We start from the raw sequence: 26,374 nt of genomic DNA on the forward strand, positions 1-26,374 counted from the left end.
ATACTGCATATACAATGTGATGTGTCTATTTTTTTAAAATCATAAATGACAGTAATTTAATGATGCTTTAAAACAGCAAGTGTGTGTAAAAGTGATGAAATAATCTTTATTTTAAAAGTCTTAAGCCCTCCTGAAAATGAACATCATAGTTGTTTGATGCTGTAGCGCACGTATTGTTTACTTTCTGACCGGTCTAACTAGGGAGTACCAATATGGCGGCTGGTGACTTCACTCCGCCCTGTATTACCAATGGCCTATCAGCAATCATCTGAATAAATAGAGATCAGTGGATCCAACCTCTAGGAGATCTAAGTATGTCTGGTTGGCAAAGAGGTTTAACAAAGTAAAAGTTGTACCATTAATTTACTTCAATCTGATTATTTCATGATTCTATTTATTGAACTCATTAAAATTTTAGATTAATCTCAAAGCTTCAGTGCGGTTTTATCTTGCTGCAATAAAAATATTCATCCGTTTTAAGGCTTTTAATTTCTCCAAATGAAATTCCTGGTGATGATGGGTCTTTATTGTTCCACAGAGAAGTGAAATTAAGCCATTTTTTTTTAAATGCTGAAGGTGTGCGGATCCATCTGGAACAGGAAGTCAAAACCAAATCAATCAAAGAAAAGCTAGATTGAGATGAAAAACAAAACAGCTAAATCAATTTTAGGATCATTTTATTTTATTAGAGGAATAAAAATAGCTTAACAACTAAAACAGTTTTACAAATTTGGTCTTCTTCCATAGAGGATAACAGTACTAAACTTTACTCTTTTTCCACAGAAGTTCGACATGATGTCTGCTACATCCTTTTTAGTCGGTTTATTAATGTGCTATCCTTGGATCATTTCAAATGATGGCGTCTGTTGTGTTTTTACAGCAAATGGAGCCGAAGCCAGCCTCTAGTGAGAATAGGGGTAATTAGTCTGGAGCCTCATCTGTTATAGTCTTTGTGGGATAACACAATTAAGACTAAGGAAAAAAACCTAAAATTAATCAAAAGTCTGCATTTAATTTATGATCTTGGCTTTCCTTGCTATGTTTTCCTTCCTTTCCTCGTTTCCCTGATTTTGTTGTTTTAAGAGATGCACCAATCAGGAGGTCAAAGATGTGAGTCGGCTAATTTTCAGTTGATCGGCTCCAATCTGAGATCAGCTGCTAAGATCATGAAAACAGCATTCCTTCAGTCCATAAATCAACAAACATGGTTCGTTATTAGGTTTTATGTGGGAGAGAAAGGAGCAGCCCCAAAGAAAATCACAATTCAGTGGGGAAAGGCGAATTTTACAAATCTCTTGTTGCTGAATCACTGATACCGCCATCTATAGGTGCAGAAGAATCAGTCTGAGTGTTTGATTGTAAAGTTTATTTCAGTAGTCCTTCATGGCAGTAAAAGACAACACTTAGTAGGTTTGCAGTCCCAACATGCAGAACAATCAATGAACAAAAGAATCAGACATTTAAAACAAAGAAAAAAGTTAAAGGTGCAGTTTTTCCATCTTTTGCAAAGTGATCAACACTCAAGGTTGGATTCAGCAGTAGTACAGTTAACGCTGGGAGAACAGTGCGCGTCTTCCACTCATGCAGCCCACGACTTCCACAGACAGCTTTATGTTCTTTGCCTTAAAAAAAAAAAAAAAAGAAGAAGAAAAAGCGACAATCTAAGCCTCCCCGCGAAAAGACGGCGACAACGAAGACGACAGCCACATTCAGCTGCTTGGAAAATTCCCCAACAACCAATTCATTTTACGCTATTAAGGAAAACAAGTAAAGTATCTGAAACCTAAAACACAAAAGAGCATTCCTGTAGAGCAGAGGTACGTCGCATGAAGTAAAACAAACACACACACTTTAGAAATGACAACCTAGATCATACCAGATACTAACACCTGCAAAGGTACATAGAGTGCATTGTGTAACACTTTGTGTTAAAGCGAGCTGAACACACACACAGACACACTGTCATCCTGCACACAGACACACCCACTTCCCTGTAGGGGCCATGCAGCAGCACACAGATTAATCAGAACTATACCTGACGTCGTGCAGACGGACAACTGGAGCGAGCATCAACACACACACACCCACAGATAATAAAAGAAACACACCAGTACTCCCAGTCTCATAGAAGACAAACACATGCACACACACACACACGTACAGCACATGCACAGGCGGGCTATGAAGTGACACACGCACACAGTGGGAAATCTGATCTCCCATAGGGAGAAGAAACCAATCACACAGACACGGGTCAGTCAGTTATAAATAAAACAAGCCAGAATAATAACATCCATATTAATAATAATAACGAGACATTTCAGAAAGCGAGTTTCCACGACGGATCGAGTTTATCCTGCCAAAAATCAAAAGTTTACAGACGATTCATTACAAAGCCAATCAATGCAAAAGTCATAGATCTCCAATATAAAAATACAAATTCACAAAAGAACCATAGAGACAAAGTAGTTTTGATACCGCTGTGGATTTTCCTGGTCAATATTTCTCTCCCTTAAGCTAATGGCACTTATGTTAAAAGGGATAAAATCTCCATTTTTAGGGGAAACACTACCGCTACTGTGAGCTTGCCTTTAGGTCAACTCTGCAGGAGCAGATCTGTGGTTTAAAACACTGCAGAAGTGCAATACTGTGGAGTTCAGACAGTGGTTTTGTCTTTAGGAGTGTGTGAGACAGAAGGAGAGTTTGAAAGTAGCACTAAATTATTCTTGGCAATACTTTTTTTCTTCTAGGAGGGAAGGTTTCAGGTAGGCACCGCTGTGATTGTTGAGACAGGAGTGATGTGTGGAATGCCATTCTAGATCGAGAGCCGAGCTCTGGCTGTTCAAAGATGAGGAAACAGGAATACTGTCTGCTTCACAGTAAAAATCTAAAATCATTAAAAACCAGGCACGGCATCTACATGTTTAAAAGCTGGAACTTAAAAACCTAAATAAAAACAACAAACCAGGACGAAGGCATGAGAAGATGTAAGGCGTCACGAGAGATGCTCACCAAGTGCATAAAACGAACAAAAGCATTACAAACATTTGCTCTGAATCTGGAGAAAATTCACCTGCATTTAGATAAAAGGAAAACAAAAAACTGTTCGAATTCACTAGTACCTGGACGATTGTTTACACGACTGCTCTTTGGCAATCTTTCACAAGCTGGATTCCTCTGACCTGCCCGCCGTCCTGCGCTCTCACCTCTGCTGACAGTGTTTAGGAGTGGTGGAATACAATGACGTCAGGCGTAGTGGCTCAGTGCTGGAAAAGGAGAGCTTGGCTCTGTCTAAACGCAGCGAGAACAGTGAAGAACTTTGGACCACAGAATGCCTAAAAATGCACAGTGCTCATCAATTCTGCTGGACACACAAACACAGCTGATAGTGAACACGGTTTGTTTCCTTCCTCGCCTTTTTCTTTTTTGTTTGTTTGTTTTTTCTATCTTCACGATCCTCCTCAGTTCATCTTTTTTGTCCGTAGTTTCCCTTCAGTGCTTGAACACCTCTTTCTGTTAAATATCTGCTGTGGAGACAGCAGCTGTGGCTCCAGAGGGTCTGACTGGGTCCAGGAGGGGCGATGGATCACCACTCGGCCCTCTGCTTGGTGGTGTCGTATGCTCTGATCACTTCAGACTGGGACACCACTCCGTTCTCATCTTGAGAAAAGGCATATCCATCTGAAAACAAAGCAACACAATAATTATTATTTAAAAAATGGGATGTTCCCTCCACTCTGTGTTACACTTCTTCCACTTTCTAAAATTTATTTGCAACTAAATCTCCCTGTTTTGGTCATTATTACCAAAGTTATTCCTATTTACTTAATTCTGATTGCTTTCTACGGTATCTACCTGAAATAATCCCCAAGCTTCTTACAATATTTGGCTGTAAATGGGATAGATCTCTCTTGAAGGAACACATTTTTAAAAGACTAAACCTAAAATATCTTTGCTATCATTGGTTCAGCTGGGTGTGCCTCGTCTGTATCCAGTTTCAGGCTCCTGGTCTGAGTCTTAAGATTCTGCTTTAATATTTCCACGCGTTCTGTCCTCAGGATAGCATCTCTTTTGTTTAAAGCACCTTGATCTCTTAATATATATATATATACATATATATATATATATTTTTTTTTTTTTATCACTTAATATATATATATGTATTTTTTTTTTATCTTGGAGGGTGTACAAAGAGCTGAGCTTGAACCGTGGAGGTCCATAATCCTCTTCCTAATATCTTGGCTGATTTCATGCGTTGCATTAAATACACCGCAGCTCATCCTCCAATTATCTGAAATATTATTAGAAGGCTTCAAGTCTTTTAATACATACTTAAAACATTAAAAGCTTCCAGCAGACCTTCTGTTGGGCTCCATGCGACAGTGATAATTACAAACCGACATGTTAAGACATTAGACTTATTGCTGTTTTCTCAAAGAATACAACAGGTTCTTAAGAATTGATCTATTAAATCATATATTATGAAAAAGGAAATCTTTTCACTGATTTTCTAGTTTACTGAGCTGCTGTGTTTTTAATTGTGGAGTTCAACTTGTTCAAATGTTTAGTTATATTATCCATCTTTAATGCTGGCATCATTTTAGAGACACAAGGAAACTTTGAATGAGACAAATACAAAAAGGTTTTTTGTTTTTGGTACAAGGAACATTTTTCAGAGAATATCTTACTATCATGATAAGCAACAGCAAAGCTAGATAGGAGTAGCTCCAGTTTTCTTATTCGATTTAAGAAATAAAAGAATAAATAAAATTCTTTATAAGAAATATAACACTGAATGTGATAAATATATTAAAACATTTGTTTAATTTCCTCTTTACTGTAAAGCTGCACTCTCATCTACACCTTCACTCTCCTACAGGGTCTCATGTGACTTTTAGCCCCTGACTCACCTTCAGGTGTCAAATGACTCGCTCAGTGCCTGGCGGCCAGCGGGCCAGTTCAAAGGACCCCGCTGAAACGAGTGCAGTGTGAGGGAATAACATTTTATCGTTATCTGGCTCTACTGAGCTCGACTCGGGAAACACGGAGGCACACGGCAGGGAGAGGGCGAGAAATAAAGCTACGAGGAGGAGAGATAGAGGCGTCTATGGAGGAGCTACGAAGGGGGTGGAGACTTAAATAGGGATAATTTATGAAGTCAAGAAGGTATTACAACACAATGATTTCGTCTCCACCTATAGGACAAACAAAACAAAAAACAAGCTGATCAGACAAGAAACACAAAAAAACAGAAAAGCACACAAAACAGCAAAAATAAAACCCATGCTGAAGATGAAACAGACTGGATTGGTTTCAGGCTCCAATGGAAGGAATCGTCCCAAAAACAGCAACTGATCTGAGTTTATTATTACCAGAACTGGAGTAAACAATAAGCTTTTAGGTCAATTTGTTAAGCCAAATCCAGCCCTGAGAGAAATGGGTTATTTGCTGAGATTGATCTCTAAATCAGCAGAGCTTTGAGAAATCAGATGGAGACCTATAAATACTTAAAGGTATAGAGGATGATCTTTTATATCTGGGTGGATCATCTAAATAAGTGGTCCTCCTAATTATAAATCATTCCGGTGATAAGTTTACATAAGGCCGTCCTACGTGCTTGTCCCGCTAGCTTATCTTTTTCTGTGCATAGGCACTTTCGGGCGTATATCTGTGGTGAGCTACGGTTTCAGTCATTGAAGCTCATCTTTCTCACCGCGGTTCTTTGAAAATGGCCAAGGGTAGAGAGAAAAAGTTTCTATGAATTGTACGTGAAGAAAAGCCTCAGAAGAGGCAGATATATCCCAGAATGCTTTTGCGCAGAAATCTCTCCTTGCAAAGCATTATGGGATTTGCTGTCACAGCAGCCTGCTGTCGCCATAGGCTGCTGCTACCCAACAGCGGCGACTGATAACAAAGATGGCGCAGCCACCTCGCAATGGAGGAGGAGGAGTCAAGGGATCAACACGGAGCAAAAAGCAGTGATTATCTTTCGGTAAAGTCCACTATTTATAGTAATTGAGGGACTCAGGGGTTAGGGCGGACGTTAGGGCGGACGTTCTGCATGGTCTCGCACGCGTTTAATAGGCGTTTCATCTCGGGAGTGGTTCAGAAACATTTGCCCTATTTTCTGAGTATGAGACACTATCTGTGTCATCTTTGCTCAGTAACAAACCTCCACACTAAAGTTAGCAACCAGTTAGGATTAACAAAAGGTTTTAATTTCCCAATAAACACATCAATGTTGCTCAGTTTTATCTCGCAGGAGAGTCTAATTTATATGAACCACAGATCAAGTAGAAAATGGTTGCTGACCTATATTCTCTATAAAGACTAATGTTGAAGGTTAGATAAGCTAATTATTAAAGTTTGATAAGGCAAACATCCACATTATGATGTGTGTACGAAACAAGATGATGAGCTTTCATTTCTAGTAAAGGAGACATAATTTATTTCAGTGTTTGGGTTTAAGCTTTGGTCAGTGTATCGCTACATATTAAAGCTAATTCAAGAACATAGCAGCACCTGAGAAATGAAATAAAAGACAAACAAAAACATGTAAATGAGGGGACATACTGTGATCCAGAGGCTAATAGCAGTGTAGCTGTCCGTGTAACTACGGACTTGTTCTCGTCAAGTGCGTTCTTGAGAAGAACACAGGAAAATATGGACTCCGGGAGAACAGAGGCACGCAGAATAAATCTGGGTCAATAGGAACAGATGCGTTGTCCTGACATCACCACATTTAAAGCTCGTCTGGAGCTGCATTCACCACCTGTTATTAATAGTCTCTAGATTATCATAAATTATGACTTTTTTTTATTTAGTTTGGGAATAATAATTAAAACAGTCAGATAAACACAAATCAAATGAACGCTTTGCCAAAAAAAAAAAAAAAAAAAAAAAAATCGCCATCAGAGCCAGTGGCACTTCACACATGGCTATGTAGAAAGAGGGCTAATGCAGACGGGCTAACATTAGCCCTGGCTGCAGTTAGCCTCGGAGGTCCACTGGTTGCCACGGTCCTCTCAACATTGGAACTTTTTATAAATTGCGCACTAAATCAGTAAATGGGCTTTTATAGAACAACGACAACATAAAAGAGAACTTTTAACTTAATACTCTGATTTCTGTGAGGGCTCCACAGGAACCTGCTGCTACCACGGTGCATGCTGGGACAGCTGTCGAGCTTGAGAACGGACAAGTCTGCTCTGATGCATACTCGGTAAAGAGGGAGGGGCGAGAAAAACAACCGGGGACTTTGTCCATTCTCGGTCTTGTGTTCTTGTGAAATGGAACAGTGCTGGGGCTGATGACCTTTCACGAGCACACGAGAACGCACAAGTACACATATTGAGAAACGGCCGATGTTTTCCTCCATGTTTCTCATTGGTTTTGATTTTTTATTCCCTCTAAATGCACTAAGCTGACGTTGATTATTGCTAAATAATAACTAAAACTGCATGAACTGAAATAAAAAGAAAGCAAAGAGAAGAGACAAATGTGTGAGTAACTTACGGAGCAGGTTCTGCTGCATGGAATCGGAGCGGTACAGACTGACCGTGCTCTTCTTGAAGACGTTCTTCAGGAGCTGGGCCCGCTCCGTCAAACTGCTCACACAGAAACATGGAGAGTATTAGCTGCCTGCAGAGCACAACACCTAGACTAAATGACCCACATCAAGGCTGTTCAAGCAGCTCCAGGATGCTTAGATCTACAAACTGCTCTACCTGCTGCTTAAAACATCTTACAGGGACACTACTGTGAAATAGAGGGACGGCTAAAAGGAATTCATGAACACATGTGGCACAAGGCATCTGTGTGTGTGAATGTATGTGCATCGGAAGAAAACCATCCATGTGTTTGTGTGTGTGAGTGCTCCAGCAGCCTGCTGGCTCTTGGACAGCTGCCAGTCAGGGGGATCGCTTTCCGCCTGCAGGAGATCTCACACTGATATGCTCAGTGTTGATGCGTGCAGCAGAACCAAAGCTCCAGAGAGCAGAGGAGACCTGGCTCGGCTAATGCGCTATAAAACTGTATGGCTTTCATTAGGCGGGGGGCTTTTGCTCTGAAATCCAGCGTTATGTATTTTAAAGACGAAAAAACAAGAAGGGAAAAACCACCATTATGACAGGATTACTGATACTGCAGTCAGACTCCTGCAATTTAGCAGCAATTTAGAGATTTTTCTTCTCCAACAGGACGGCTGTTGGCAGGGCGGCCCTGTATGTTCGTGGCATATTCGTGACAAAAAGATGATTCCTCCTCCTAAATGAAGTTGGAAAAAGTGATTCATATTTTGTCAGAAAAGGCAAGAACAACAGCTAACCCCTCCATTATGTGGTTGTGATAAGGTCAGGAGAGAAATCCCAGCATTAGATGACACTAATCTATCATTTGATTAAGCCAGTTAAAAAAGATGTGTAGGAAATTTAACAGAGGAGAAAAATGACTTCATACAACAATCAGTTCTATCTCTGTGCATATTTAGGTAGAGAAAAATGATTTGTGTCCTGTTTTGCAAAAAGCTGAAGGTCAAAGAGGAGAAAAAGGCAATTTAAGATGAGGATTCTTGTGGCATGGCTCAAATCATTTCAAAAACGTTCTGCTCTAATAAAAGCAAACGTAGAAAATTGATCAACAGTTGGCGTGTAGAGGTCATAGTATTCGTAGTGGTGATCTCCAACTCTTCTTGAGGGCAAATGTCCTGCAACCTTTGGCTGCATCTCAGCTTCAACAGGTTTAAAGTACTAGACAGTTTAGCTATTTGCCTTAGAGCAAGGAATACATTGAAAAGTAGCAGGACACACTTTAGCAGGACGCACTTAGGTCCAACACTATGGGGAATCTTCAGGGCAACATTGTGATGAAAAGGCACACAAAATAAGAGGTCCAGCAGTTCTATAGAAGAGCCACATCACTGGTATTGCTCTTTGGTATGGTGCCATGACAAAAGATGGAAAGTGAGGCCAAGATCTAAAGTACTCCACGCCAAAAAATATTTAATTTTACTTTACTTTAAAAAGTGTAAGGCCAAAAACGAACTAAAACGTTCATGTCTCATCATCCTAAACAACTGTTTATGCACAGATAGAGCTTGAGTAAACAGGTGTAGAAAAGTTTTTTGCCTTTTTTTTAAATGGATGCAACTACAGGATAGATTGAGGGAATAAGTAACTTGTTGTAAATTAAAGCCAAGGGCAAGCAGGCTCTATAACATATGTGAAGTTTAGTCATCCATGCATTTGCATCATTAAGGCACTGTGCAGATCTAAACCAAAGAGTGAACACAGGAGTAGAGAGGAGGAACTGTACCTCTTCCCATGCACTACTGCTCCAGGGTCCTTAGATAAAGCCTCCAGCTCCTGCACCTCATCCACCAGGGTCTTGAAGAACACTTTCTTCACACTGTAAATCAAACATGCAGTAGATGATGTTTTGATCATACTTTACCATGATGAGCTATTTGGAGTATGGTGATATATATAGAGTGAAGGAATGTAGCTTCTAGTTAAACTGCTCTTGAAACTCTGAAGCTGCTGATGGATGATGCCGACCTGACATCTCCCGCTGAGCATTCACAGAATGGAAAGTTCCTTGGAAGTTTGTTCAAAAAGAAACAGGAATTTCTTCTGGCGATAGGAGAGATACTGAAGGAATTTCCTGTATTGCATGCATGTGTGAGAGAGATTGGGGAGCGAGTGAAGCGGAGAGAAAACTCACACTTTGTAAGCCACGTCAAAGATCAGCGAAGTGACCGGGATGAAAAACAGGCCCATCCAGAAGACTCCCGAGCTGAACATCATTTTTGCCTGCAGGAAACACACACAACAATTAAATCTAAGGTCACTGTGGACAATAAAGTTCAACAGAAACACCTGATAAACCTGAGCAACAATCCCTTTCCTCTGGAGCCCCAAACAAACACGGAAATGGAAAGCATAGGTTGGGATAATGTACTCAAGGTGGGTTAATAAGCCATAACTAAAGGACATCATTGTTTCATTTTGTTTAGATCCCCTGTACCCCTCTGACCCTATTGGATGAGGAAGTACCTGCAGTGCATTAAGATAGTTGAAGCTTTTTCAAATTCCTGTTTGGAGATTTTCTGTCAATGCAACAGAAATGAGACAAGAAAGTTCTCTATCCAGTCATCTTGAAATTGTTTATCTTCTACAAATAGGTGAAACTGGCATTTTTAGTAGTTATTCTAGAACTTATTTCTTTAATATTTACAGGCATACAATCTTAAACCAAAGATATTTCTTCCATTTGTTTCTTTTTGTTGTTTTGTACAGGTAAAATCTGGACAAAATTATTTTTATTTGGCAAACCTTTTGTCCCAGACCAAAAAAAAAGCTTAATTATGAAGGTTTTTGTGTTCAAAATATTTTACAAATAAAAACCCAGCTGTACTGTATTTTGAATGTGTCACAGGCCCATAAGACCCCTAAAGGACAATCCGGTTGATATGTAAGTCATGTGGACTCTGGGCTTCATGGAAGAGTAGCAGGAAGAACACTACTGGTGAAAGGAGATGTTTTCCACAATCCAAGCAGGAAACGGCCATGCATGCACTTTTGTAAGATCAAGGCATGGCTGCTGAATACACTAATGAATAAGAGAGTGTATGCCATTATCACAGTATCTACATGTAGAGAATCCCAGCTGATTGTGTCGAGTTATCGACTTTAGGATTGCCAAAGTTTCCAGGAGATGGTTTGATTAAGACAAGTAAGACAACAACCCTAAGCTACTGAGCTTCAACTTTACATCGAAGTACATTAAAAGAGCTAAAGTGACTTACTCAAAGTAAAGACAGTAATTCAAGAATGGATGTTTAAAAGATTTCCGTCCAGTCTGACTGAACCGCTGTAAGGGTATTTTTCTTAATCTAAAGGGAAAAGCTAATGGGATGTTTAGACCTGGTTAGAACTGCTGTTAGAACCAGGTTCTACCAACTGCAGGTGCTGAAGTTTAACATTGTATTTGTAAATAAACAAAACAAAAATGCAATTTTCTCACAGCTTCAATACTTTGTGTTGGTCTTAATACAATAAAATGTTGGCACTTATGGCTGTAAATATCCAAAACTTCAACAAGAAAAACATTATTATTAATTATCCCGCCACGGTTTAAAAAGGCTAAATCCAACTTAAAAATCTTTCTTGGGTCAATTTAGTCTTCAATAATAAAGTACTTTATCTTTTAAAAACTCTAAGTAACACATTTACTTGATGAGTTTTTGCTTCAGTGTAATTCAGAGACTGTGGAACGCCATGATGGTGGTAAAATACTTTAAAAACTCTCCTGTTTTCTTTGGGGCACCATCCTAAAACTATCTGTCATTACATGTCCGACTTACAACTTATGTTCCTTGCATTGTAATGTGCCATTTATTTAGACTGCCGTGGCCCATTGACAGTACCTTTCCTGCAGTGTGACAGCGCGACATGACGCACACACGGATCAGTGCCAAAACCATCAAAGCTCTCAGGTTAGCCTAAATTAGCTAATCTGTTTGGCATTGCCTGTAAAGTGACTTTGATGTCTGACATAGGACCGAGGAGAGGAAGCTCTCCTAAAGGGCAGGAAATAAAAAATGGCTTTTCTATGACATTCAGCGGCTAAACATATGAGGGGAAAATTATGATTAGACTTATGCTATTTTCAAATCAGTCTTGAAATTGTGCAGCCCCCATTTAGCAATGTTTCTTTATATATAATTTTATGGGGTTTAAGCGAATTTAATTGTTTTCATTTTCATAAAGCTTATTAAACATTTTAAAGGCGGTGTTTAAACTGTCTACAGAGCCTTTTCAAAACATCCCCGAGTGTATACTTGGCAAATCATAGCCAAGCAGAATGAAAAATAAATAATGTCGTCCACTGGTTCAGATTTTGACCCATATTTATTTATACAACTGTATGACTGAACTTCAAATTATGTAAACATTAGCCTGATACAGACATGAAGTCAATTAGGAAACACAATCCAATTCAAGAACTTAAATGTGAGGTGCAACTGAGGAAAAGTACATCTGTGGAAACTTAGAGTAACAAAGTCAAACTAATGGAGAGTTTTTTTTATTATTTTATTTTGATGTGAGTTTCAAAATCCAAACAAATCGGAGGAGCTACAAACAACAAATGTTTGTCTGCAGGCATCTGGAAAAGCTCCATAACTGTGAGCGGGTCCAGCAGTGTTGGTGGATGTCTCATACCAGGGGGCCCCTGGGAGATGGAGGGGTGATAGAGGTCCAGGGAGCAGGACTGTATTTTTAGGACAAACTAATAAACTTGTCTGGCTGGACAGACAGTAGTGTCCCCTCGCATAGAGGAGGTGGGGGGTGGTGGTGTTTTGACAGGCCATGGATCCCCACCCCTCCTCTCTTTGGTCATAGAAAGCCACAGACACACAGAGCTTGAATCAAGCCCTCCCTCCCTGACCACATGTGAACCTTCGGCCAAAATAACTGAACCTCAAAGTTGTAGTAGTGGTGTGGAGGTGCATGTCTGAGTGTGAGAGTCTGTGAATGCCTCTAAAGGTGTTTTATTGGTTGGTGAGAGCAGAAAAAATACATCTCAGTCTTATGTGGTCATGGAGTCACAAATATATAATAAATTAATTAAAGGTATGCAAATAAAAAAAAAAGATCATATTTACTTTAGAAAAACCTAAATCAATCAACCAGAGATCAAAATATTATGCGTATTCTCCATTACGCCAGGCTCACACTAAAAACAGTGCAGCTCCAGTTTGGACACAGAAAGGAACCCTGATGATTAAAATTAATGTGAACACTCATCAGTCACAGGCCAGTCGTGGTTAGCAAAACTGACGGAATGATTCCGCAAGCAGGAAGTTTGGCCGGATGCGGCAGCGGTCCCTCGTTGAGCCCCGGGGAATACCAGCCGGAAAGAGTTTTGGTACATTTCAGAATAAGACAACTCACCAACTTACAATAACTTGGCTAGCGTAAAAAAAAAACTAATGAAAAGAAACAAAAAAAAACCGAAAAAAAAAACCCAACACTGCTAGAGGAAAAAAAGGGATATCTATGAAAATTAGTTTTGCCCACGAGAACTTCTTCTCATGTTAGCATCCTTTCTTGCCCTCTGTGAGTGACTGTAACACGCAGTCAAACCTGATTCCATGTGATCCATTATTGCAACATCTGTACTTGTATTAAAACTAAGGGGTTACTCTATTTATGTTTGATACCATCAACCAAGTTCCATGCACTGTGTAAGAGTAAACTAAAAAAAAAAAAAAAATCTAATCAAAGTTTGGAACACAAACTCTGATGCCCATACAGGGGGAGGCAGTTAAAGTACATTTTCTCTTTTATTTTGTAGAGGCAATAAAAACTTGAATCTTTGGCTAGAAAAGAAAATCCTCAATTTACAACATGTAATATTCATTTTTAAAGCAGTCAATAGGAACCACCAAGAAACACAGCTATATATTTCCTATCTTGCTAAACTAAATGGGTGTTATACAAACTAATAATCTTTTTTTTATTTTGGCACAGATGGCCTTTGTTTTGAAAGTGATCTAACAGGAAATGTATTGACGAGGGAGGGGGATGAACATGAAGCAAAGGTCCACGGTATATGTTAAAGGGGTCATAGAATGATTCTATAGGGTATTTGGTGTTGGTCCTTAAGGTCTTTGAATAGGTTGTGTAACATTGGTTGGGCTGAAAATGGCATATTTGCTGTTCTATGCGCCCTAATGCAAGCCTGGTTAAGGGCCCCAGAATGAAACGACAGGTTTTCTTCCTTTTATGGTGTGCTCATGAATATTTAGATGAGCTGTGTGCTGATTGGTTGGTTTATAACGAGGGAAGCTGCTGAGCAAAGACTGATCATAGCAAAAAGCACTCACTCACTAAAAATATCAAATTGTTGATATGGTAAGGTGACCAGACATCATCTTTTTCCCGGACATGTCCTACTTCTCATACCTAAACAAAATGTCTGGGGGGAATTTCAAAATTGTCCGGGATTTTGGTCAAATACAGTGCAGCAGAATCTAGCCGTCAACTCCGGCTAATGGGGGGGGAGAGCCAGCAGGGGACGGAGCGACCAATCCTGACCGGGTGACTGTAGCCAAGCCCCCATGCTTCCCGTCAGGTTCGGTCTCTCCGTCCCCGGCCGCTGGGCTTCCCGGACCAGACCTGGAGCTCACGGCTCGGTTCGAATGCCCGGCAAGCTGCCCAGCTTGCAGTGTGATGAAAGTACAGGCCAGAACCAAATAAGGCAACATCCCTGAATTTATGCCAATTTGGTGCCTTGTTTCAATGTGCCAGTTTAACCGTGGAAGTTTAGAATTGTGAGATTTGCAGAAAAAGGAGGTGCTAATGGGGTTTGAAATTCTCTGTACGTCCATTTCACCTACTGAACTATGGTCAGCTATGACCATGTAAACTCAGTTTTTCATTCTATGACCCCTTTTAAATAAATAAGTAAAAAGAAGCTATGACATTCAACTATTGAACCCTCTGATATACACCAGAATTCATTTCATCTATGACCATGCCTTGACCAAGTCCAAATTAGATTACCAAACCATGGGACTTACACTTTCCTGCTTCACACTGTTTTTAAAATGCCTCTACTACATTCATTATCATTCATGGCAATATATCCAGCATTCAAGTGCAGACAAAGGTATATCTGGTCATTAAATAGAGGCATGTGTTCTTTAAAGTGTAGAGAGTGGATACAATGGCTAAATAAATGGGAGTAAAGTTATAATACGAGGGCCATGCATTTTTTGTAACTCTAACGATTACATCAAATGTTTGATGCTGAAGTGGCCAGATATGATATGATGATGCTGAAGTGGATCAGTATATAAATGAGTGTGACATCGCTGCTCTACTGGATTGCGGTATTTGGTTTTAACCAAACGCAAATCCTTTTCTGCTGATCAAATGATTCAAATTCAGACTAATCTCCCCAAAGAACATTTATCCAGCCTGGTCTTCGTCTAGGTTTGCTGTGGCAAACTCTTGTCTGGCCTTTATATTTATCTTAGAGAGCAAAGGTTTCCTGTTTGGACCCCTCCCATGAAAGTTAAACTTGTGCAGTCTCTCTCTGATTGAAGAGGCATGCTCTTATGTCAACAAGAGCTATAGGGTCAACTGAAGAGATTTTTTTAGTTTAAGGTAAGTTCTGGTGATCTACTTTCAGGGTTACCCTACTTGAAAGGGCAGACCTGGGCAGGTTGGCAAAAGTCTTTTCAACAGCCCTCTAGATCTCATCATGGTGTTCACTCACTCTTCAGCAACCGGGAGCAAACCAAACTAACTGCCTGAGGTTTAACCAAGGCAAACCTCCGTTAAACCGTTTAGTGTTGATGGTCTAATCATGTGCATTTGATATGACAAGCCTGTATGTAATTTTAGCCATGTTATTCCTCATATAAAATTGCTTTTGTCTTCTCGGTTTTAGAAAAACAGTCATAGGCAGCTCTCTTTCAACTCTCCATGGCTAATATAAATATGTGATCAACTGTGTGCCTGTTTGCTTCACTCAGGCCAGACAAGTTGTTTCTTTAACTTTGTGTTGTGGTGTTTATCAATCGTTGGCTAGGGGAGGGAAAAAAGTAAGATAAACAGCTGAAGTCACAGAAACAGGAGTCTTAAGGGGGAATGGCAAAGATTTTAAAATACAGCATGAGGAGAGAGTCAGCTAGCAGTGAAAAGACTAAAAAAGGGCCTTTTAGTATGAACAAAGAAGAGGGAGATTTTTCAATGTCTAGCATTACATAAAAAAACATGCCACCAGTCTTTGAACAGTCTTTGCAAATAGACTTAGCGATTAATCAAACGTGCCATCTCTCCTCATCTGTCAGCGTGTTAGAAATTGTTTCTGTGAAGAATAGCCCAGCCTTTTTCCCAGACAAATGGACAAAAAGAGGATATTTCTTATGTTCGTATGTTTTAGCTTCTTTACATGACAGAGAACGACATTCATCACAGTGGAGGCTGCTTTGCTGTTTGGGAAATTTTGGTAGCTTTCCTTGAAGTCAAAACTGACCTTCCACTTATTTTGCAAATGGCTATAAAGACTCTATAAAACCAGTCTGAACTAAGATTCAACCTTTTGAAATAACTGTTGAAGTTAAAACGAACCAGAGAGTTCCCTTTAGAAGGATTAAAATAAGCATGACATAGAGCATTTAAGTATGCCTCAGAGTCCTAATCAAATTAAAGTCTTGAATTTTAGCAGATCCTTCTCACGGCAAACTATATCATTTTAAAATACTTTACTGATTGAAAAACGAAACAAATCCAAGAAAAAATAAACTGATTCAAACATAGCTTTGTAAAATGACAGAAAGACTGTTTATCATGCCTAAATCTGAGAGATGATGGATCACAAACTACATGATTAGCCAAACTAAATCCCCCCACTTGGACCAAAGTCTTACACACACTCTAACAGATCAGTTCAAAGCATAAATAACAATATCAGCCTGTATCCAAACCCAGGAAGTGATGTGGGGTTGGGTCTGGCCCATTAGGGTATTTAATGCTCACACACTGAAGATCTAGCTGTAATTAGACATGCTGACCATCCCCAGTTAATGCCGACCTTCTCCGAACAGGAAAAAGCGAGTTTATTGAGTTTTAGCCTGTGTGCACCTGATCACATGGACATGCTTTGATTTAAACCCTTCCACATTAGCTCTGGCTCTGTGTTTACAGTCCTGGTGGACGGCACACTTTAGCCAGTCTGAAGTCAATTCCTTTGTATCCTCCACCACTTCAATATTTAGCTCCGTCCATTATTGCATCTACTCTAATCAACTTTCCTGTATTCACTGAGAAGATGTGTCCATCCATCCAGCTTGGACAGCAATATGAACTCCATTAATTCTTTTGTTTCTCCTCAAAATGATTCAAAATTTATTTAAGGACCATTTCATCCATCAATTTTCTGACACGCTTATCCCAAGCAGGGTGGCGAGGGGTGTCCATCTCCAGCTGTCTACGGGCGAGAGGCGGGGTCCACCCTGAACAGGTAGCCAGTCCATCACAGGGCAACATAGAGATGTACAGGACAAGCAATCATTCACACACACACTCACACCTTAGGAGAATTAACCTAACAGTCATGTTTTTGGACAATGGGAGAAGTCGGAGTACCCGGAGAGAACCCACGCATGCTGAGGCAGAACATGCAAACTCCAAAAAGACGCCGGGCCAGGAACTGAACCCAGAGCCTTGTTGCTGCAAGGTAGCAGTGCTACCCACTGCGCTACTGAGCAGCCCGACAATTTCAGAAACATCGTTTATAAAATACCAGGTTATAACTCTTTTAAAAGCACTTTATACTTTTATTCAGAAACTGGTTTTGGTCAATTATTATCAATAATTTGTAGAAGTTCAAGAACAATTCCAAGTAAAACTCCTTCCAAAGAAAACCCTTCTTGATAATGACATTACTACCTGACTGTACAGTTTATCAGGTGAAGACAGATACTTAAAGCTGAGAGACTGAGGTGTTTTGCTGCAGAATTGAAACATTGTGAGAGAGAAAGAAAGAAGGGCTGTATTAAAAACAGATGTACTGATATTAGTCATTGGAGCAGACAGCAGATTAGTGTAATAGACATCTCTAGAGTTAAAGTCCCTAGGTGAGGAAGATCACCCTGCCTGAACATAATATTCAGACATTTTTTCCTTCATCCCTCTGTCAGATGTTTTTCAGGGGAAACAGGATAAGATGCAAGCTTTGAGATTGAGCCAGTACAGTAGTCAGAGTAACAAGATTTATGAATGGATCCTGCACCTGTCCTCTTTGCTGTCCAAAGTATGTTGCCTAAAGCTGATTAATGCGTTTGGTAGCATCAGAGTGCTGCTTACCATTACTTATGATGGCAGTGAAAGGGAGATGAAAAGGAGGAGAATGGGTTCTGGTGTCTGTTATACAGTTTGCCCTGAGGTCCTAGTTCAATAAGCAGAGGTTAGCAGGGGCAAATGAGAGACAGGGGAAAGGCTTTCAGGGGGAAAAAAGAAAACAGATAGGACAGAGGGCAAAGAGGATTCATGTAAACATGGAGGAGGCTCCGGAGAGGTATGTGGGAATGCATCAGGGTTGATGTCATTCTGCTCCACAGAGGCTAAAAGGCAGGGCAGACCTAAAAGTCAGGGGCAGAGCTAGACATTCTCATCATCAGGGGCTTAGCCCATCGCTGCACTCTTTTAATAAATTAATGCTAATTTAGTCAAACTCAGTAGCGTCATAATATCCCATCTATGGTCCCTTCTTAACAACATAACATGATGCTAGCAGGGAGCTGAGTTAGCTAGAACTACGAATAAAGTAATCAAGTGCATGGGGCCATGACAGGTTGGTTTCCACTCTGCGGCTGACCACTACCAACCAGATAAACCTTCGACTGGAGCTCTGGCTCCTGAATGAAAACAATGATGGGAGGCGTTTCCCTGGTAACGCTGTGCATCTACGTCCTGAGCTGTTGGACACCCAGAAACTTTTTAAGGGATAGTTACAGCGTGTGAAGTGAACACCCCTTCCTGGTGGGGTTACATATTGTAACAGATGACAATGGTTTATCAAACTAATAATAAATAAAAACAAAGTGATCAGTTGCCAAAAATAGATCCGTTGAAAGATCTTTTGAAAAAAAAAATTTCAACATTAAGCTCCCCAGAGCCAGAGACCATGTCTCTGATGTCCTCTCGTTTTTCACAGGCATGTTTCACTGTTTGATGATATAGTGGTATCCCCCCAGATAGTTCAGGGCATAGAGTTACGATCTACCCACAGGACACCATTACAGTCTGCAGTCCACAGATGCAGGGCCTGGATAAAAGCAACGGCTTCACAGACAGAGCAGGTGAAGTCTGCATAACTAATGACGGAGTGAGGCTCAGAGTCACTGCCGAAAAGAAGGTGGCTCACATTTCCACACAAAAATAAGAAAAAGAACTCAAATATGCATTGGTCCTCCTCATACAGCTTCATTAAAATACATTTTCTTCAACAAAAGATAAAACACAGCTCTAAGTTATTTATAAATAAAAAAATAAGACTTTGATGGGAGGTAAGAATGCTCCCACTAAGTGATGCCCAGATAGTAGAGCTATTTATTGTATTTTCGCAGTAAAACCTGCTGAAACTGTAACATATTTTCACACCAGTCGTACAAAGAAAAAGTTTACAGTGGGAGTTTATTTCCTCCGCTCTACACGGTGTAATACTAGCCCCTTTTTATCCTAAAATAACCTCCTAGGTTCCTGTTCTCTGGTGAAAAGATGTCTCAGCTTCCCTCCCCCAGAATGCACTGGGAAAGGTCAAATGTTTATTAGCTACTCATTAAACACCTGGGGGGAGTCAGAGAATTTGGGACGCTCCCACATAAATTATATCTTGTAAAGGAAAACTAAATCTTTATTTGTTACTGCTTAATGTGAACACAAAGGATTAATTTAAATGTTTGGTGGTTATTGTAGTTTTCCCCTCATGTTTCTAAGCTAAGGCAGCAGGCTGCTTGGCTATTCCGGCATCACCTGTAGCTACTCAGAGCACAGGGGGGGAAATGTAACACAAACACTCTGCTAATTAGCCCAATTAAGTCATTATGCAACACAAGCCAGAAGTCTGACAGTTTGCGCCCCTCCGGCTCTGCTTCTAAAGATCTGGGCTCAGTTTTACTCCCAACTTTCCCACCAGATTCTTTCGGCATTAAGTGAAGCAGAAGGCAACCTGGGGTCTGTGAGGTTCAGATGAATACAGTGTGTGGATTTGTGCGTTTACCTCTCCGGACATGTCGGGTGCCAGGGTAATGAGGGGCCAAAGGGAGGAGTAGATGATGAAAAACACCACCCACAGGCCGATGCTTCCCCAGATGGCAATGTGACTGAACTGTGAGAACATGGAAACACAGGCAAATCATTTACTGCATTACTGCAGATGCTTCTCTAACTTTTTCATAACATTTATAGCCCAACCCCCCCATTTTCTGCTATGGTGTGTGATGGTTTGCAAAAGGGAACACGCTTGAATGAAGTTCCACACATTTCACTGGTTACAGTTACAAGCCCACAAAGAAGGAACTATAAAGATGCTTTAAGATAAAGAGAGCTGCATGTAAAATGTGTCAGAAATACCAGAGGAGATACAAGCAGTCAGAGAGTCTTTAACTCACCGTGGTCCAGGATGACGTCTCCAGACCCGCTTTAAGACAGACTGTGATGACGACAAACTGTGGAAAACAACAAAATACAGTTTTAAAAAACAACCAGTTTGAATTCCTAGAAAAAAGTTATTATTTAGATTGCTTTTTTTAATCTCCAAGAAATAAGTATTCTTTTCATCCATGCACCAGTTTGCTGCCTGAATATTTAAGTACAACATGGTGTTATTATACTCCTATAGCCTAAGTTTAAAAAAAGTTTTTTATGACATTTTTATTTATTTATTTTACATTTAATTATATCTACCTGGGGAAATACTCAATGTGAAGCATTCAGACATATTTTTTAGAACTCCATGTTCATCAGAACTTAAATCTGACTGGGGGTCATCCTGTTCACTGATATTACCTTTTTCTATCCTTATGTTCAACTGCACCAAATAAGATGTTTCTAAGGTTGGCTTTTACTCCGTTGGTTTGGTTAGTTTTTTATATAAACTTTATTTTATTGGAGAGTTCAAGTTGGTGGACCTTTAGATTTATAAAGCACATAGGTCAAATCTAGGCTGAATTCATAGAAATGCTTTATTCTGTTTGTAAAACTTTAAAAACCTGGTTTTAAAACTCCAAACAGGTCTGGTTTAAAGGTACTCTGTGAGTGTAGATGGCAAAAATTGTATATAAATAATTATCAATGTTCATTTTTAGACCTTAATACTCTGAGACCCAGACATACACACAGATTTGTAGTGGTTCCAATATATGATTACGTCCCAAAGTAGAGAAATGAGAGATAAAATTGATTAAGAAAATCCACAAAAACATTTTATTGTGAAAAAACACCAATTTTAATCTTTTAAAATAGCAGAAAAATAAAGTAAAAAAAAAAACATATATATAGTCTTTTCTTTCTCATCTATATATAGAAAATGATAAAGGCAAATTTCAGATTTTTAAAGTCTGCATCTAATCTCAGCATCCTGGTTAGATCACAGGTCAAACTATAGTTATTAAAAGAAAATCTGAAAAAACATTAGGATCAGATTAAAAAGAAATGGAAAGGGGGTGCGATCCAAGTTTGTAGAAAATAATGTGCTTTTAAATAATATCTGTGAGATCTGAGTAAATGTGTTGTACCTCATCTTCACAAATAATGACAGTACTAAATAGCTAAACAAATAATAAACCAATATACATTGGTTTAAATTCAGAAGAACAAAATGGAAGAAGCAGGGATTAAATAAAAAACTAAGTGGGGATTAAAGGTTTGAGCACATAAGGTACAAGCACTCTTTCTTTACAATATCTATCTATCTATCTATCTATCTATCTATCTATCTATCTATCTATCTATCTATCTATCTATCTATCTATCTATCTATCTATCTATACATATATCACTCACATCTATAGTATCAGCTAGAGTGGTGAACTTACTGTGTAGACCATATTTCCTAAGAGCAGGTAGTCTGGAGTTTGTCCGCTACCAAACACCGTATCTGAAAGAGAAATCAACAAGATGCTTTCAGGAATACCACGGTTTTTCTGAAGCTCTCAGGGTTTCCCCACAGTCATCAGGATCTGTTGGGTTTTGTCCTGATTAGAGCCACATCCCAATATTAACAAAAAACTCATTCAAATCATCTTCCCTTCTCTTCTATTCAGATTTTATCGTGGATATGGTGATAACTGCACAGTTCAAATTATCCATATCCGTTTATGTGAAGGCTAATAACCCAATAATGTTAACTTTATTTATTCACACCATATTAAAGCAAGGGACTTTGCAAATGCTTTACAATCCTGATCTGAGCAGTAATATCAAATGATTCATTGTGTTTAGGACCATACATGGTATTTAAGGATTATTTGGAAAATCTGTTGATTTAGTGCAGCTCTATGTTTTACACAGATTACCATAAATAACATGACAGAAACACTAAAAAAACAGTCATAGATCTTGTGTTTTCCAGGACTTTTGTAACTTATCAACATTTTAAGTTATATAAAAATGCCAAACTAGTTCAGGAGTAAAGGACATCAACATGTTGATTGGTTATTATGAGAAGCAGTGCTTGCAGCAGAGGGTGAATAAAAAAACATGCCTGGAATAATGGATTGAACTCTAATCATAACTGTAATATGTCATTTTCATCACAAAGGAGTACTTGGATTTATTTATTCATTTTTTCCATCTTCCAATCATGCATAGTCTGCATGCCAGTGATGTATTCGGTCTGCTGGAAGGATTTTTTGGCTGTACATAGATTTATTGCTATGGACGGTCTGATGATACTGGTGATACACAGTCAGGCATGAATATATCTATTCTCTATCTGCATCTTTTGGGGAAAGCGGTCTGCATTAAGTTCTACTACACGGAGGCTTGTCTGACAGTTTATTAGTAAATCACATTTAATAGGCTGGTTTCTATTTTAAGATGAAAATGTAGGCATTATATCTGACCTGCATTTCCAAATTAGATTAGAACAAACGGATTGCTTCAGAACACAGGAGTGAGTTTGGGTTAGAGCCAAGGCCACAATATCAGCAGTATGTGACTGTCAGTGAATAAAGAATCAGAGTTTCCCTCCATTTCCGGCTGGTAACCTGCCCCTGTGTGCACAGAGACTTTGCTGACAGCCTGTCAGTCAGAGTGAGGCGGCTCGGCGCCTTTGTTTGGAAAGCAGGCCCAAGCTTGTGTGGTCCTCAGCTCTGTCCAGCCAAGACTAACAGGCTAAAGACTCCCTATTCTCTTTACCAAACAAAAACAGATAGAAACCTTTAGTTTTAAAATGAACAAAACATTTCAAGGTTTTCTGAAAGCCAATTATACGCATTTTCTCAACAGACATTAAATGTCCCTTATAAAATTCATTTGTGTGATCATTGTTTTTTGTTGCCTCTAACTGCACAGAAAACATCTAAGCTCTCGTTTAGAGACTCAAATATGAACACAGGGTAATAGCTGCATGTGGTTCTGACCAAACATGCCACATGTTTGCAATTCATGACTGGAACGGCCAAAGAGAGAAGTAATTAAGACAAAGTATGCGAGCTTGACTGTTTTCTCTTTTCATTCAGTCCATTGAGAGCTGCAGAGGAGTCGCTGGGAGCCACTAACCATGCTGGAAGGCTTTCAGGGGGAACCAGAAGAGGATGACGGAGTGGAAGAGGCCGTTCAGACAATGAGCCCAGAAGACCTGCAAAATAGAGGCAGGGGGGGATGGAGGAAGAGGAGGGGGAGTGAGAAACAGAAAGAGTGAGAGAGAAGAAAAAGAAGCATGTGAAAAGGGTGTGGGGAGCACCAGGTGACCCCTGACCTGGGCCCTTTGTGCCAGCCCAGTGCTGGGCTAAGTGGCGGTTTTGTCGGGGCCTCCTCAGTGAATAGCCACCCCGCTGACAGACACGCTGTGTATCATCTGAGTATTATGGGGGAGAGAGAGAGGCTACCCAGTATGTGAAATGATCAATGTTTTGGTTTTAATCATTTTCCTAATTCACAACAGATTAATTCAAAAATAATTTACCCAAAAAACGGTTAAATCGGAGTGATTTCACTGACTCTGAGAACAGCAAACAAAATTATACTAAGAGGTGCAGAGGAAAGGTTTACCCTCATTAAACATCATTAGATTTTAGCTCCTTTTTGAAAAGATTTCAACCAAGGTAGTAATAAATTACAGGAGAGTTTAAACAAGTAAAACAAATCAGTGTAAAAACACACAGAGACTGACAGGCGGACAGAGATTAAACTGTTTTCTGGGTAATTATCAGGAGCCTGGAAAATGGAGGCATGGAACACCATCTGCGTGTTTCCGTCTGTGCAGACGTATATGCTTTGGATGAGTTGCCTAAACCAATACTCCCACTCTCCAACACCACCTTGTTTCAAAATTTATATCAACTCACCTTCCAGAGCCAAACAAAACATTGAAGGGACGTGTAGCATGAAACAGCCGTGAAATCTGTCCAGCAAAAAAAAAAAAAAGACGAAGAAAGGAAAAGAGAAGAGAGGCTTCTTCCCACTTCTCTCCTCAGACAGATAACGTTTAATTTATTACTAATATATATATTAGCAATTAATGTTCTCTCTGCAATGGAGACTCTCTCAGCGCTGTCATTTAGAATAAATCCAGACTGGTGGGTTCTTGAAGCTGAAGCTAACGGCTAATCCAAGACAGACCAAGACTTGAATCGTTTTAAAACATCTCAAAAATATCACAGATTTATGCGGATGATATTTCATGATCCAGTACTCTGTATAGCTGGTGATTATTTACCATTTAGCTTTGATTATTCACACAGGAAATGCAGGTGGGAGGTCAAACCTAACCAATGACTGCTGTTGTGTGAAACGTATGCTGAGAACAAAATATTTTCAGCTACACTGCTGGTATAAGAGCAGAACACTTTCAAACAATAAAAACAAGATTGAAGTTATTACCAGATTCATTATTTATCTTTTTTTGTAGAGGCCTGCTTCACCCTGAAGAGCCAAACAGTCTGAAATTACGCTAAATGATTACCTCTAAAAGAATGCCAAAGAAGACACAGACCTTGTATTCATACCTCCCTTAGACTTTTCGTGTCACTACCACAAATCTTAATAGACTTTATGTGATAAACTGCATCACGATAATGTGCAGCTAAAAGTAAGAATTCCATTCCTTCATTATCCCAAAATAAAATCAGCAATCCAAATGCCAAATATTCACCCAATTAGTAAAAAGACCTGGGGAGATTGTTTTTCTCTGTCTACAAACAGCTGTTCTGTAGAGTCCTCAGAGGTTTGTTAGAGAAATAAGAGAATATGTCTTCATTAAAGCAAAGAGGAGCTGAAATCATACAGGTTCCTGAAGACCAGCTAACTCATCCACAGGGCGGGAGACGATGCTGTGAAAAAGCTGGTTATTAAACAACATCCTAACTGTTCTATCGTATTAACATTTAAAAAGACAAGATCATGAAAGCCAGAAGAAACCTGCTCTGTTGTTCGCCAAACATGGCGGTTTTCTAATTGGATAAATAATAACTAAACCCGATGAGTTTTTTGCAACTCAGAGATCATCACCTTGAAGAGACCATCCCTACCAAATAAACATGGTGGTAACATTATGCTATGAAAAGTATTTTTTTCCTTCACTGCTGGTAGAACAAATGGTGAAACTGAAGGAAGTCATTCTAGATTATGTTAGTACTTAAAGGTCCTGTTTTTTCCCCCAGATTCCCAGCTGAAAACACAACACAAACCCCTCCTAAGGTATAAATTCACACAGGGAATGTTTAAGCCAAGTAGCCCCTAGTTTTGTATCAACATGGCTGCCACAGGCAGAACGCAGTTAAAGTTGCCAGATTTAACTATTTGTTAGGAACAATGATGGCTCATAGATTCATCTATTGGTTGACATTTTCTCTAGAATATCACCTTCAGATGCACAATTAATCAAAACACAGCCATGTTATATGCTAGAATAGCTTTATAGACAAAAAAAAAGCAGGACTGAAAAAATCAAGACTAAAAACACATTTGTTTAGGATTGCCTTCGACTGTTCTAGTTAAACAGTTCAACTGAAAAATCATTAGTTCAACTTTTTTATTTTCTTTAGTCCAACTGATTTTTTGTTTCTGCATTTTTTATTTTATTTTTATATTTCCTACTTGCTTTGATTCTGTTTTATTTTCCTATATTTTAATCATGTAAAGCAATTTGCATTGTCTTTGTACAGAATTGTGCTATACAAATACATTTGCCTTGCCTTGCAGTAAATGAAGATGAACATTTAAGTTAAACACATTTTAAAAAATTATTAAAAGGCAAGAATTTCAACCTTTAGATGTGCAAAGCTGAAAAAAACACCAAGAAGAATAAAAAGAATGACAGAAATATCGAGTTAACTTTTACTGAAATGTGATTTAAAAACAAACAAAAAAAAACAACTTATTTAGAGGGCAAAATACAACTACATGCCACAATTTTCCCTCTTTTGAAAACAGTCTTTAGAGACTATCCACGTTATAGCTCTCCATTTTTCTAGAACAAATAAAATCTAAAAAAGATAACTGACGTTTGTTGTTGCGACATGAGTGCATGTAAACAAGTTGAACGGGTCTTCATTTAAGAAAGCAATACCTTTCTGACAGAATTATTCTTCACATATATATCTTAGGCCCCGTCCACACGAAGACGAACCCTGGCC

The 26,374-nt window shown here is 39.3% G+C and overlaps 1 protein-coding gene across 2 annotated transcripts in view; it reads right to left on the minus strand.

The window, feature by feature from the left end:
• Nucleotides 1-994: 994 nt before the first annotated feature.
• atp8a1 (ATPase, aminophospholipid transporter (APLT), class I, type 8A, member 1) overlaps nucleotides 995-26,374 on the minus strand; it is a 119,864-nt gene continuing 94,484 nt past the window's right edge. The window contains exons 31-38 of one of the 2 annotated variants that reach the window (XM_015393049.1): nucleotides 23,298-23,376; nucleotides 21,611-21,672; nucleotides 20,186-20,242; nucleotides 19,795-19,902; nucleotides 9,721-9,809; nucleotides 9,313-9,405; nucleotides 7,516-7,607; nucleotides 995-3,681 (exon numbers count right to left, since the gene is read on the minus strand). In XM_015393049.1, coding sequence (XP_015248535.1) covers nucleotides 3,587-3,681; nucleotides 7,516-7,607; nucleotides 9,313-9,405; nucleotides 9,721-9,809; nucleotides 19,795-19,902; nucleotides 20,186-20,242; nucleotides 21,611-21,672; nucleotides 23,298-23,376 — 675 coding nt within the window. In that variant the 3' untranslated portion in view covers nucleotides 995-3,586. The remainder of the gene's footprint in view (nucleotides 3,682-7,515; nucleotides 7,608-9,312; nucleotides 9,406-9,720; nucleotides 9,810-19,794; nucleotides 19,903-20,185; nucleotides 20,243-21,610; nucleotides 21,673-23,297; nucleotides 23,377-26,374) is intronic. The other variant, XM_015393048.1, reaches the window with a different exon arrangement.

The sequence above is a fragment of the Cyprinodon variegatus genome, unplaced genomic scaffold (assembly GCF_000732505.1).
Source record: "Cyprinodon variegatus isolate N-32 unplaced genomic scaffold, C_variegatus-1.0 Scaffold622, whole genome shotgun sequence".
Taxonomy (NCBI): domain Eukaryota; kingdom Metazoa; phylum Chordata; class Actinopteri; order Cyprinodontiformes; family Cyprinodontidae; genus Cyprinodon; species Cyprinodon variegatus.